The following is a 13,390-nucleotide window of genomic DNA, read 5'->3' as shown; positions in this document are numbered from 1 at the left end:
ATCGATAACCGTAAGGCGAGAGCCACCCTAGAACCGTATGGCCAGAGCCACCGCGACATTACCGTAAGACGAAAGCCACCGCCTTAAAATCGTAATGCGAGAGCCACCGCCCTATAATCGTAAGGCGAGAGCCACAGCCCTATAATCATAAGGCGAGAGCCACCGCTTCATGACCGTAAGACGAGAGCCACCGCCCTATAATCGTAAAGCGAGATCCGCCGTCCTATAACCGTAAAGCGAGAGAAACCACCATATAATCGTAGGGCGAGACCCACCAACCTAGGACCGTAAAGCGAGAGCCACAACCCTATATAGTAAGGCGAGAGTCACACACCCAGGAGAGCCACCGCCCTATAATCGTAATTTGAGATCCACCACCCTATAATCGTAAGGCCACAGTCACCAACCTAGAGCCGTAAGGCGAGACCCACCGCCCTATAACCGTAAGGCGAGAACCACCACCCTGTAATCGTAAGGCGAGAGCCACCGCCATAGAATCGTAAGGCAAAAGCAACGCCATAGTACCATAAGGCGAGAGCTACTCCTTAGGACCATAAGACGATTGCCACCGCCCTAGAACCGTAAGACGTGAATCACCATTCTAGAGCCGTAGGACGAGAGCCACCGCCCTAGAACATTAAGGCGAGAGCCACCGCACTATAATCGTAAGGGGAGAGCAACCGGACTATAATCGTAAGGCGAGAGCCATTGCCCTATAATCGTAGGACAAGAGCCAACGCCCTAGAATCTTAAGGCGAGAGCCACCGCCATATAATCGTAAAGCGAGAGCCACCGCCCTATTACCGTAAGGCGAGAGCAACCACCCTATAATCGTAAGACGAGAGCCACCACCCTAGAACCGTAAGGCGAGTACCACCGCACTATAATCGTATGGCGAGAGCCACCGCCCTAGAACCGTAATAGAGAACCGCCGCCCTAGGACCGTAGGACGAAAGCCATCGACCTATAATCGTAAGGTGAGAGCCCCCGATCTAAAATCAAGAGGCGAGAGCCACCGCTCTATAATCGTAACACCAGAGGCACAGCCCTATAATCAAAAGGCGAGAGTCACCGCCACATGACCGTAAGACGAAAGCCACCGCCCTAGACCGTAAGGCGAGAGCTACCTCCCTATAATCGTAAAGCGAGATCCGCCGTCCTATAACCGTAAAGCGAGACCCACCACTCTATAATCGTAAGGCGAAAGCCACCGCCCTATAACCGTAAGGCGAGAGCCATCGCCCTATAACCGTAAGGCGAGAGTAACCACTCTATAATCGTAATGCGAGGGCCATCACCCTAGAACCGTAAGACGAGAGCCACCAACCTTGGACCGTAAGGCGAGAGCCACCGCTCGATATATAACCGTTAGGCGAGAGCCACCGCCCTAGAACGGTAGGACGAGAGCCACCGCCCTAGAACCGTATGGCCAGAGCCACCGCCATATGACCGTAAGACGAAAGCCACCGCCTTAAAAACGTAAGACGAGAGCCCCCGCCCTAGAATCGTGAGGTGGGAACCACCGCCCTATAACCGTAGGACGAGAGCCACCGCCCTAGAACCGTACGGCCAGAACCACCGCCACATGACCGTAAGACGAGAGCCACCACCCTAAAATCGTAAGGAGAGAGCTACAGCCCTATAATCGGAGGGCGAGAGCCACCGCCCTATAACCGTAAGGCGAGAGCCACCACTATATAATCGTAAGACGAGAGCCACCAACCTAGGACCGTAAGACGAGAGCCACGCCATATAATCGTAGGGCGAGAGCCACCACCTTAATATAATCGTAAGGTGAGAGCCCTTTAACAGTAAGGCGAGAGCCACCGCCCTAGACGAGAATCATCGCCCTATAATCGGAAGGCGAGAGCAACCGCCACATGACCGTGAGACGAGAGCCACCGCCCTAAAATCGTAAGGCGAGAGCCACCGCCCTATAATCGTAAGGCGAGACCCACCGCCACATGACCGTAAGACGAGACCCGCCGCCCTAGAACCGTAAGGCGAGAGCCACCGCCCTATAATCGCAAAGCGAGATCCACCGCCCTATAATCGTAAGGCGAGAGCCACCGCCACATGACCGTGAGACGAGAGCCACCGCCCTAAAATCGTAAGGCGAGAGCCACCGCCCTATAATCGTAAGGCGAGAGCCACCGCCACATGACCGTAAGACGAGAGCCACCACCCTATAACCGTAAGGCGATAGCCACCGCTCTATAATCGTAAGGCGAGAGCCACCACCCTATAACCGTAAGGCGATAGCCACCGCTCTATAATCGTAAGGCGAGATCCACCGCCCAGGAATCATAAGGCAAAAGCAAGGCCATAGTACCATAAGGCCAGAGCCACTCCCTAGGACCATAAGGCGATTGCCACCGCCCTAGAATTGTAAGACGAGTGTCACCACTCTAGAGCCGTAGGGCGAGGGCCACCAGCCTAGGACCGTAAGACGAGAACCACCGCCATATAATCATAGGGCGAGAGCCACCATCTTATAATCGTTAGGTGAGAGCAACTGTCTTAGGACCGAAAGACCACAACCACCGTCTTAAGATCATAGGGCAATAGCTACTCATTGCAGCATTACAACTTTTAGATACATATGGCTAAATGTGTTGGTGAGAGAGCATTACCTGCATTCAATTTTATTATGAAAAGTTTGACCAGACCATACCAGACCAACAAGACTAGACCGGATCATAGTTTATTGTATAATATTTACATTCTGTGTGTCATTTGTTTATATGTCTTTAGTAAACCAAATTGTTTTCATAAGACTGTATACTGCAATTATACAGTTCAAGGTGTTGCGGTTTAAAATTATGACCGCTAGTTACTTTCGGTCTGTAGAGCTTTCGAATGCACAAGTTATGAAAATTACATTTTTTTTATGAACGAAATGAGTTCGTCACTGGTTATAAGCGCTATTTTTTATCTATACGAAATTATCAAAATGTCAATGTACTCACACTCACAGGGGATTGTTTTCGAATTTTTAGAAATGCTTTACACAACATAACAGTCCATAAATAGTGAAAAATCGGGATTATGAACATGGTTTCCGGTTGTGTATGTATAGGCCTACTAGATTTTATTTCATTTTATTTTTGTTTTGTTAGCACTGATATCAAAGGCCTATCTTACTCTGAAATCGAGCCAATGTTAAATTAAATCATCGTCTGATAAATTAGTAACACTGATTAGACGGGAATATGTTTCGAACGAAATATCCTTGGAATCATTTTCACCTTCTATCATGATGACTTTAATTTATAATTTAAGAGCTGATTTTCTACCGAAAATAACGTATATCAAGACGATAAAAAACATATGTGTTTTCGGGGAATCGGGTCTATCCAGTTGTACCCATTCAATGCCGCATCACTTCAAAATGATAACCGTATATCATTGCGCAGAAAAACGGCTTTAAAGCCAAATCTGTGCCCAAACCATTGTATGTCATTGCTATTGATAACGACATGAGGGACTATATCAATTCTTTTGAAAATTTCGTCTGTTCCGGTATTTGAACTTGATGACGTCAGTGACAGGGTAAGCGGCAGATTTAAATACGTCTAAAGCTACAGTAAATAAATAATAAAAAAGAATCTTCATGAATGTATCCATACGCACTGAACTGTTGTTATCATACGGTCGATATAATTTGGGTGACAGATTGATGTTTTATATTGCCCTGCGATATTCTATATGTCTGTCACCCGACGTGTATTCATGTCGACTGTATACTCCCATTTGGTAACAGTTCAATACTCCTTAAAGAAACAGCGGTACATTCACATTAAACGTATAATCCAATTTCATATTCAGATGCTGTTACACTGACGGGGTCGTCTGAGTACGCTGTCCCCGGGACTGAGTTTACACTGACGTGTGATGTACCAGAGGAGGCCAACATTGTCCAGTTTTACTGCCGTCCTGACGTCACTACTTCAGTAGGTGCTATACAAGTAGGTGGTGACCAATGTTACAACACCAAAGCCACCCCCGCCGTCCCCTGTACACCGGATGTCTGTTCCTGTATAACGTCTGGAGGCCTTGGTACAGTGTTCCGGTGGATCATACAGCCACAGACGGGAGACCATGGATCTGTGTGGTTCTGTAAACGTGCCAACTATAACCTAACTATCCAAAATCTGGACAGTGATAATTATACACTCAACGTGGGCGGTGAGTACAATGTATAATATGTGTTGAAATGTAGTAGTGTTTACTTTTGTAAACCTCGACATATTTTGGAGTTTGATAATAAACAGCTTTGATATCAACATGGACAGTGTTTATAAAAAAAACTTATCACGTAGCGTTTGTTTTGAGTCAAATGAAAAATAGTTAAATATACAAGCGCAATGATGAAACATAAATTGTATTAAAACGGACAAAACAAAGAATTAATAGAACAAATTTACAAGTCAAAAATACAATAAAGAACATGCTAAAATGGTGTTCGTTCTTTTGATATTTGTTTTTGTTACTCTCCTTGTAGTTTTACTTTGAACAATGGGAGACTAATTTACAGCTGACATTACAAGTTAAAAGCTCCCAAATGAGATTTTCAGAAATATGCTAAAAGTTTCGGCAATAAGAAATCGTTCCGAGATATATCCCTATGATCAGAGCATGTTCAAGTCCTCGTATCTAAAATCCCAGTCACACTTTGCCGATACTTGCCGAGGTGTATCACGGATGTGCACAGTTCTATATACCGAGTAAGACCCTTCCGTACTCAATTTTGGCACGAAAACAGTAGTTCCACGGTACTGGTACAGAATGTCACGGTGATCAACAATACCACTGTACTGCAGTGTGTGTTATCGACTGGTTTGTTCTGTATACTGTATACATGTATGTGTGCTTCTCGTCTTGACTTTAGACTAAAAGATGGCTTAACTGATGGCTTGATTTTTTTATCTGAGCACAAAACACGACATGCTAAATAATACCGGTACGATTAACACTACAGTTAACACTACGAATCACTCCGGATAAGTACGGAGCCCCAAGGTACAGCCAATAGCAATACGGTACCACTACGGTATTACGATGGTTTGTCCTGATATACTACGGATTACATCAGTCCTAGTACGTATACGGCAATAACACGGTTGTGTACGGTGGTACTGCCGTGCTCCACCATAGACCTTCCGTAAGTCACTGTGTCCCTATAACATTACAGACATTCCCGGTTGGTCGCGTAGCCGTGTACGGTACACGTAGAATGGTCTAACGGTGCCATATCGGGTCAGTACGGCGCTAAAATAGCATGAAAGTGTTATGCAGAAATAAACTCACATGGGATATCCTGATGCGAGTAACTGTAGTTACCCACATCCAATATGGCGGAGGGCGGAAACGGCGAGAATTAAGTGATGTGAATTATCAATGTTCTTCAACTTTATATGATATTCTAGATAAGCGTATCGATAGTTGGTTCAATATAAATGTTATATGAAGCGATGGGAAAGTCATAATTGATGTAACTAAGCTGATACTAACATCGGAAGTTTTGGCATGATGACTGTTACTGAGAATGTCACAATCGCGATGATGCGGGTATCTTCGGATGATGATGAGTTTGTATAATTAATTTTAGTCGAAAACGCATAATAATCATTGTATAATTCAGTAAACCATAGGCTTAAAAATGTTCTCAGAGAAAAAAAAATTTGCATTTCGGTTACTTTTTTGTAAAATTTTAATGATTATCCCATTGTTTTAAGAATTGCTGAACTGCAACAATCGGGTATTCAGACGGGACGATATGTTTCTATATCCAGCGTCACAACCTGTACTACAATAAGTGTATCTAGATAAATTCATTTTATTTACATACACGTATAGTTATAGTTTATTATCATACAGTGGTCTTTAAGAATCCCACGGACTCGGAACCGACCCCCCATAAACGAATTTTCCTAACAACGAACCAAAAAAAATGCTACAAAGAGTGGGTGTCGCGCAACTCTGTTAAAATAATTGGTGTGATTAAACATTTGTAATACTTATAAAGACAATTTTTTTCTCATTTTAGTCATTTCATGTTTGAATTTAATCTGGATTCTTGATATATCCAATCGATTGCAACCATGTTCTGAAAATCGCTACACCAACAACAAATGCATTGCATTCCATAACCTTCCAGCTCTAGGCACTCGTACATGGTATATACAAGACATTCACGTATAATATACCAGAAATATATAAATGTATAATTCACAAAAAAATCGAACAAAACTTTACAATGCTATTATTTGCTTTCACTTTTAAACAAAAGCATAATGAAAAAACAGATTCACTGAAAAGTCTGAGCACCGGGACCAACGTATTAAACCCGGGGAGAATACCGCTCTCGCTACACTCCGTATGTATATTTAATATAACCCCCTTGAAACCCACCGCTACCTTCACACCAATCCATATGTGGATGTGCTCAAGTACCATTAATATAGTAAAACAAAATACACTGTTGGCGATCGGGGTCTAACTAGAGAATTTCCTGTCGTATTTGTACTGTGCTGAATATATGTAATATGTGTATGTCAATACATCATGATTCAGGTATTAATATCATCTTATAGACAATCATATCGGGGTATCAGGGCGCAGTGGTGTAGGCTGTGAGTAATTGTGTACAATTTTATATCTTGTACGAATAACTTAATTATCATGTACGTAAAACAGTTTTTTTTTCTGATATTATTCACTAGTATTTGACAAACCAGAACGCCACTTTCAAAAGAAAATGGAAAAAAAAAAAAAAAAAGCTTGGCCTATAGCTCTCCGTCATTTACACGACGTCATCATAAAAGATTACACACATAAAACTTCAGTATTTGGCGTACATTTCTGAGTCGTTGACAGTGGGCCGCAATGAATTCTGGAAATGATTGACCTGCCCCGGTATAGTTTGCTATCAATTGTAATAAACCGAATATCTAACAGTATATTCAGTAACACCAAGTACATTTTACTCCCTTGGCTAATATTTTGATATTTTGAAATCTACATATCGAAGACAATGAAAACAGTTAATGTTTGTAGACGGTCCGGCTACATCAATAGCTTTGTCTCCGTCCGACACTACCTACACAAGGACAGAGGGGGACACGTTACTTGGCATCACCTGTATAGCCGACTGTAGACCTGACTGTACCTTTGTCTGGACACGACCGGACAACACTAACTTTACTGTCTCACCTGTGTTGTCACTGGGACAACTGGACAGATCAGAACACGGGACGTACAGGTGTACTGCTAGGAATGTTGTCGGGGAGTCGACTATAATAACCAGTGTTACTGTACAATGTAAGTATTATACTATGTTTGTTTAATTTCAGAAATAATTAACGATGATTCGTGTATTGTTGCAGGATATACAACGCGGATATTTTGCAATTAAATCAATAACGAAGGCCGCAGGAATTGCAAGATATCTGAGTCGAGTTTTATATCCTGCAACAATACACGAGTCAAAGTTGATTATTTCTATTCTACAATGTACTGTACTGTTTAGTTCTGAGATCTACCGCTTCCTAATAGAAAAACGGCAAATAAAGCCAGGGAAACCTTGTAATTTATTTTGACACGAAAGTGGATTACTAGCAAATCACACACGGTTTTAAACCAATCAAAACTGGCGTTGCATAACATACGTGGTAGAATAGATACTAATAAAATCTAAACATAGATATTATTTAAGGCACTACATATTTTAGTAAACAGTCATTTACTAAAGAGACCTTATAATTTATTTTAAAAAGAGTATATCAAGTCAAATATGTATCGATATTTATCAACTAGGCAACTTGTTACATTTATCCTAATCTAAGAACAATCTTTGATTTACTCCAATAAGACAATGCTTTTTCGGTATATATATTTCTGAACGCGGAGAATAAATAAATGAATTACTTACGAATCGTCAAATAAATATCATAACTCTGTCTGTGTACTTGTTAATAAAAAAATGTTTAAAACAATGCAACACGTGTATCATACTTGTCACATAATTTTTGCTTGATTAAATATCAGTGTCCAATTATAATTAACTTAGCCAAATTGCTTAAATTCCTCAGATGGACCAGGATACAGTGCTGTGTTTGATCCACAGTTTGACAGTGTAGACATTATTGAGAATCAGACCATCTCAGATGTCAGGTGTTCCGCCGACTGTAGACCAGCGTGTACCTACACCTGGTCTAGATCAGGTACATATTACACAAACCCACTGAGTCTGTCTGTGGCCACGAGGACCAACGCCGGACAATACACTTGTACAGCCAGAAACACTGTCAGTCAGGGAATAAAGACTTGGAACCTTATTGTCAGATGTAAGATTTGTTATTATTTTAAATTGTATTACGCCAAAATATATCTTATTTTAATGTTAGTGACGATTCTTCAAGAGTATGTCAACAATTCTTTTGTTTTCATTCCCGTACAATGTACATTGTATCATTTGTAAAAGATATAAATCAGCATATTTGTTTAGCAGACTCTGTAACTTTTGAGATTCAAACTAGAATCGACGAGTCCTAAAGTATTTTGCGTTGTTATTGTTTAGCATAAAAAAGTAATATCTGATTTACCGGAATCATGTGTATCTTTTTACTCTAAAACTTTTTTTAAAGTTTTGTATTATTTGGAACACACATACCCGCATCCATACATTGTAGCAGCGAGATATACAAATTTGCGCAGATCTTGTTTTGAATTAGAAAGTCGCTTTTACTTATAAATCTGAGATGTTTTTAATTCCATTCATATCAAAATGATTTAATTATAAGATGTGTCTGTATTTCAGTTCCACCACGAATTCTCAGTCTAGATTACACTGACGGTGATTTTGACGTGGCTGAAAATGGACCCAAGTCGCTGGTGTGTTCGGTTGAGAGTTTCCCTCCGTCCACAATACAGTGGTTCTATAAAGCCAACAACAAAGTTCTACTGACCACCCCAGACGTCCTGGAGAGTACCTACACCCTGACTAACGCTGACTGTCTGGACACCGGACTCTACACCTGTTCTGTCAGAAACAGTGTCTCTACCACAGCGGTTACCAGGGATATACTCATCAATGTTCTGTGTAAGTTTGTGAAAAAGGTAAATTATTACGCAAACAATCACAAACATGTTACGTATATACATTTGTGTATTATTTGCACTGTTCCCACTTACGTGTTAGTGGACATTGCTGAAACTATCACCCGTACATGGCGATGATTTAGTTAGTACGCATTTGTATATGCTTAATTAGTCTTTCAGCGTCACGCCTTTATACAAAAATATATCTTTTAGTGTTAATAAGATGTTCAGGGCAATATCTTTCTCATTATTAAAGAGTAAGGGCTGTATTTCGTGTGATCATTCAAAAACCAATTTCTAACTTAAAGATATAATTAATTACTGGAATAAGATAAGATAGTTTTTTTGGGTAAGTGTTCCTACGGATCAATTGACCAAGTGAGGACAGAATGAGTGGGTACCGACGATGTGTGGGATTAGACAAGGCAGTGCTATCATAGCAGGTTTGAGTCTGTACACTGAAGTTTAATGTGCTACACGAATATCCGTACGCCTACAGTCTAGTAATTGCAAAGCTAACAAGTATTGTACATTTGATCATTGATTAGAGGAAATGGTGTCCATTTCAAAATTAACATGTTCAGTGACTGTCATGTAAATCGTTTGTGAATGTATCACATGATTATTTTTTAAAACGAATTATTTTCTCTTAATAAGCTATAGAACTAGTCAATGGGGCTTCACAATTTTTAATCTTCAGTACAGTTCAAAGTTTCAATGTCACATGTTAAGGTTAATCAGATATCCAAGGTGAATGCCAGTTTGTTTGATTTTAACATTTGAGGAATATGTTTCATGCGCTATGGCTACCGGCAGGTTTTTTCCATAAAATGTTCATGAATTTATTAAAATGTTTTGTTTTCTATCTATTTTTTGTTTTCATTTACCGTGTGTATTATAGGTGAACCACGGCAGGACCCCAGAGTTAAACTTAATAACGATTTTGGATTAGCAACGGCTGAGATTTTAGTCATGAATGCCATGTTCCTCTCGAATCCGCAACCAACATTTTCTTGGTCGTTCGAAACATCACCAGGCATGGGTGTTACAAATCTTGTCAATGGCAGAGACAATTTTGATATTCAAGATATGTTCACAGTGACAAATCTGTCTGCCGTATCAGTCGGGACACGGAAGAATATACAAGCGTCCTGGTTTGGTGTCTACAATGTAACGGCGACGAACAGTCAGGGCAGCGATACGCTCAGTTTTACTGCTGCAGCAAAAGGTGAATACATATAATATTATTATTGTGATTTAATGTAGAACATTTAAAGGTTGCGCCGAACTCTCCTTTTACCGCACTGTTTCCTAAATGTTGCACCTCTAGAAAACATGACGTGATTGCTTCACCATTTCCACAGACGACACGGAAAAACTAACTGCATTACAAATTAATCAAACAAAGCGAGGATTCTATTGGGAAACAATTGCAGTATTACGACATCCTTTTTCTTTTTTTATTAAGATGTTCATTGCAAAGTATTTGACTAGAATTAGTCATCGTAGGCGGGGCCAAAACGGATCAAACTGACAGACATGTAGAAATTGTTCTTCAGCAGACATAGCCTTTGTCTATTCTCAGGGTGTGTACGTCAATCTTCTTTACAAATAAACATTTTGGCAACGAATGCCACTAATTGTAAATGAGGTCGAATACGTATCTCAAAATTTCTGGTATATGTGGTCAATATCATTATCAGTTGAAAACCAAACATATTTTGGATGTATATTCTAACGGTTTGGTACGGGGTCAAAAAGTGTCAGTTTAGGTGTATTTTCCTTGTGTTACCCTGACTCTCATGTCTGATATCCGCATGCTAAATATTAGATCAGTCAGTTGTATTGTGTATAACATTGGGATTATATTATTAAAAACAACATTGTTTGGCAAAAAAGTCAGTATATATGTATAACTCGGTGACAGTTAAGGTCACTTTGTCTCTATTTTCAAATTTCTTCTGTAGGAAAACCAGACCCTCCGTATGGGGGTTTAGCTATGTGCCCTTTTGAAGATCGAGCTACGCTGAGTTGGACATCCGGATTCAATGGCGGGTCTAGTCAAACATTTATAGTTGGTATACGGACAGATACACAGAGCAGCATACTGATTGATAGAAATATTAACCAGTCTGACCCAGGACGTGGCCAAAGTGTTACTATAACAGTTACAGGTCTGACAGCTGACACAAAGCATTTCTTTACTGTATATGCTGTTAATGAATTTGGGAACTCATCTTTGGTCCAGGAAGTTAACTGTACAACACAAGGTGATCGATTTTTCAGTAAACCATTATAACGTAGTGGATTGTGGGTTATCCCAATCATTTTGTCTCTGATTTGTCGATCGTCAGTGCTTATACACTTTTATAATTTTGAGAATAATTATTCTCTGATAAAATTATTTCTCACTAAGGTCGGCTTAAAGAACAGATCACTGTGTATAGTTCATTTCCTGATATTTCATTACATCTAAATGACGACCCAACTTATCACGTAAGTAAAGAACCAGACTAAGAACGCATCAAACATATATGAAATATGAAAGTGGAAACAACAGATGGATAAATTAAATTGAAATATAAAAGAAACTGTTTAAAGTGATAAACATATCTCGTATTATGCTCCAGATTTATACGTAAATGAGTTTCTTATTTGTATATGTGTAATTGGAAATCTATTAATAGACTGGATCTTCCTTTTATGCATGTCCCCAAAAGAAAAAAACTTTTTTTTTTTAAAATTTAAAAATTTTTAAAAAAAAAAAAGTTTTTTAAAGGTTTTTGGGGGGAAAAGGGGGGTTTTTTTTTTTAAATTTTTTTCCCCCCCCCTTTTTTGGGGTTTTTTTGGTTTTTGGGTTTTTTTTTTTTTTAAAAAAAAACCCCTTTTTCCCCAAAAGGGGGGAAAAAACCCCGGGGCAGAAAATTTTTTTTTTTTCCCCCCCCCCAAAAAAAAAATTTTTTTAAAAATTTTCCCCAAAAAGGGCCCCCTTTTTTTTTTAAAGGGGTTTTTCCCCCTTTTTTGGGAAAAAGGGGAAAACAGGGGGGTTTTTAAAAAATTTTAAAAGGTTGGGGGGTTTTTAAATTTTTTTTTTCCGGGGTTTTTTAAAAATTTTTTAAAAAATTTTTTAAAAAAAAACCCGGGGGGGGGAAAAAAAAAAAAATTTTTTCCTTTTTTAAAAATTTTTAAAGGGGGAAAAATTTTTCCCCTTTTTCCCGGGGGGAAAAAAAAAAAAATTTTTTTTAAAAAAATTTTTTAAAAAAAAATTTTTTTTAAAAAAGGGTTTAAAAAAAAAATTTTTTTTTTTTTTTTAAAAAATTTTCCCCCTTTTTTTTTTTAAAAAACTAAAAAAAATTTTTTTTTTTTAAAAAAAAAAAAAAAAAAATTTTTTTTAAAAAAAATAATAAAATTTTTTTTCCCCCTTCCCGTTTAAAAATTTTTTAAAATAAAATTTTAAAAAAATTTTTTTTTAAAAGGGGGTTTTAAACAAAAAATTTTTTCCCTTTTAAATTTTTCCCCCCCCAAAAACCTTTAATTTAAAATTTTTTTAAAAACCCACAAAAAAATTTTTAAATTTTTTTTTAAAAATTTTTAAAAAAATTTTTAAAAAAACTTTTTTTAAAAAATTTTTAAAAAATTTTTTTTAAAAAAAAAACCCAAAAAAATTTTTTTTTAAAAAATAAATTTTTAAAAACTCCTTTCGGGTTTTTTTTTAAATTTTTTGGGGGAAAGGGGGCCCCCCTTTTTTTTTTTTTTTTTAAAATTTTTTAAAAAAAAACCCCAAAAAATTTTTTTTTTAAAAAAAATTTTTTTTTTTAAATTCCCCAAAAAAAAGGGGTTTTTCCCCCCCTTTTTTTAAATTTTTTTAAAGGGTTTTTTCCGTTTTTTTAAAAAAAAATTTTTTTTTTTAAAAAGGAAAAATTGGGGGGGGAAAAAAAATTTAAAAAAAAATTTTTAAAAAAAGGGGGGTTTTTTGGGAAAAAATTGGGGTTTGGGGGAAAATTTTTAAAAAAAATTTTTAAAAAGGGTTTTTTTGGGTTTGGAAAAAGGGGGTTTTTGGTAAAGGTTTTTTTAAAAAAAATTTTTTTTAAAAAAAGGGTTTTTTTTTTTTTTTTTTTAAATTAAATTTTGAAAAATTTTTTTTTTTAAAAGTTTTTTTTTTTTTTTTTTTGGGGGGGGTTTTTTTTTTTTTTTTTTTTTAAAAAAGGGGGGGGTTTTTTTTTTTAAAAAAGGGGGGGAAAATTTTTTCCTTTTTTTGGCTTTGGTTTTTTTTTAAAATTTTTTTTTG

General features: G+C 38.0%; 1 protein-coding gene across 1 annotated transcript; it reads left to right on the top strand.

Moving 5' to 3' along the window:
- Positions 1 to 5,354: 5,354 nt before the first annotated feature.
- Positions 5,355 to 11,782, top strand: LOC117340601 (hemicentin-1-like). Its single transcript, XM_033902365.1, has 5 exons — positions 5,355 to 5,373; positions 8,094 to 8,348; positions 8,822 to 9,103; positions 10,004 to 10,330; positions 11,070 to 11,782. Exons 1-5 carry the CDS (start codon positions 5,355 to 5,357, stop codon positions 11,399 to 11,401), a joined length of 1,215 nt encoding a protein of 404 aa, XP_033758256.1. The 3' UTR covers positions 11,402 to 11,782.
- The last annotated feature ends 1,608 nt before the right edge of the window (positions 11,783 to 13,390 follow it).

The sequence above is a fragment of the Pecten maximus genome, chromosome 13, assembly GCF_902652985.1.
Source record: "Pecten maximus chromosome 13, xPecMax1.1, whole genome shotgun sequence".
Classification (NCBI taxonomy): Eukaryota; Metazoa; Mollusca; class Bivalvia; order Pectinida; family Pectinidae; genus Pecten; species Pecten maximus.
This window is presented reverse-complemented; position numbering and strand designations above follow the sequence as displayed.

Bases quoted from the DNA above. Each gene is read 5' to 3' on its own strand.
- LOC117340601 (XM_033902365.1), top strand. The intron at 8,349-8,821 runs GTAAGATTTGTT...TCTGTATTTCAG, and splicing joins TTGGAACCTTATTGTCAGAT to TTCCACCACGAATTCTCAGT. The intron at 10,331-11,069 runs GTGAATACATAT...TTTCTTCTGTAG, and splicing joins TTTTACTGCTGCAGCAAAAG to GAAAACCAGACCCTCCGTAT.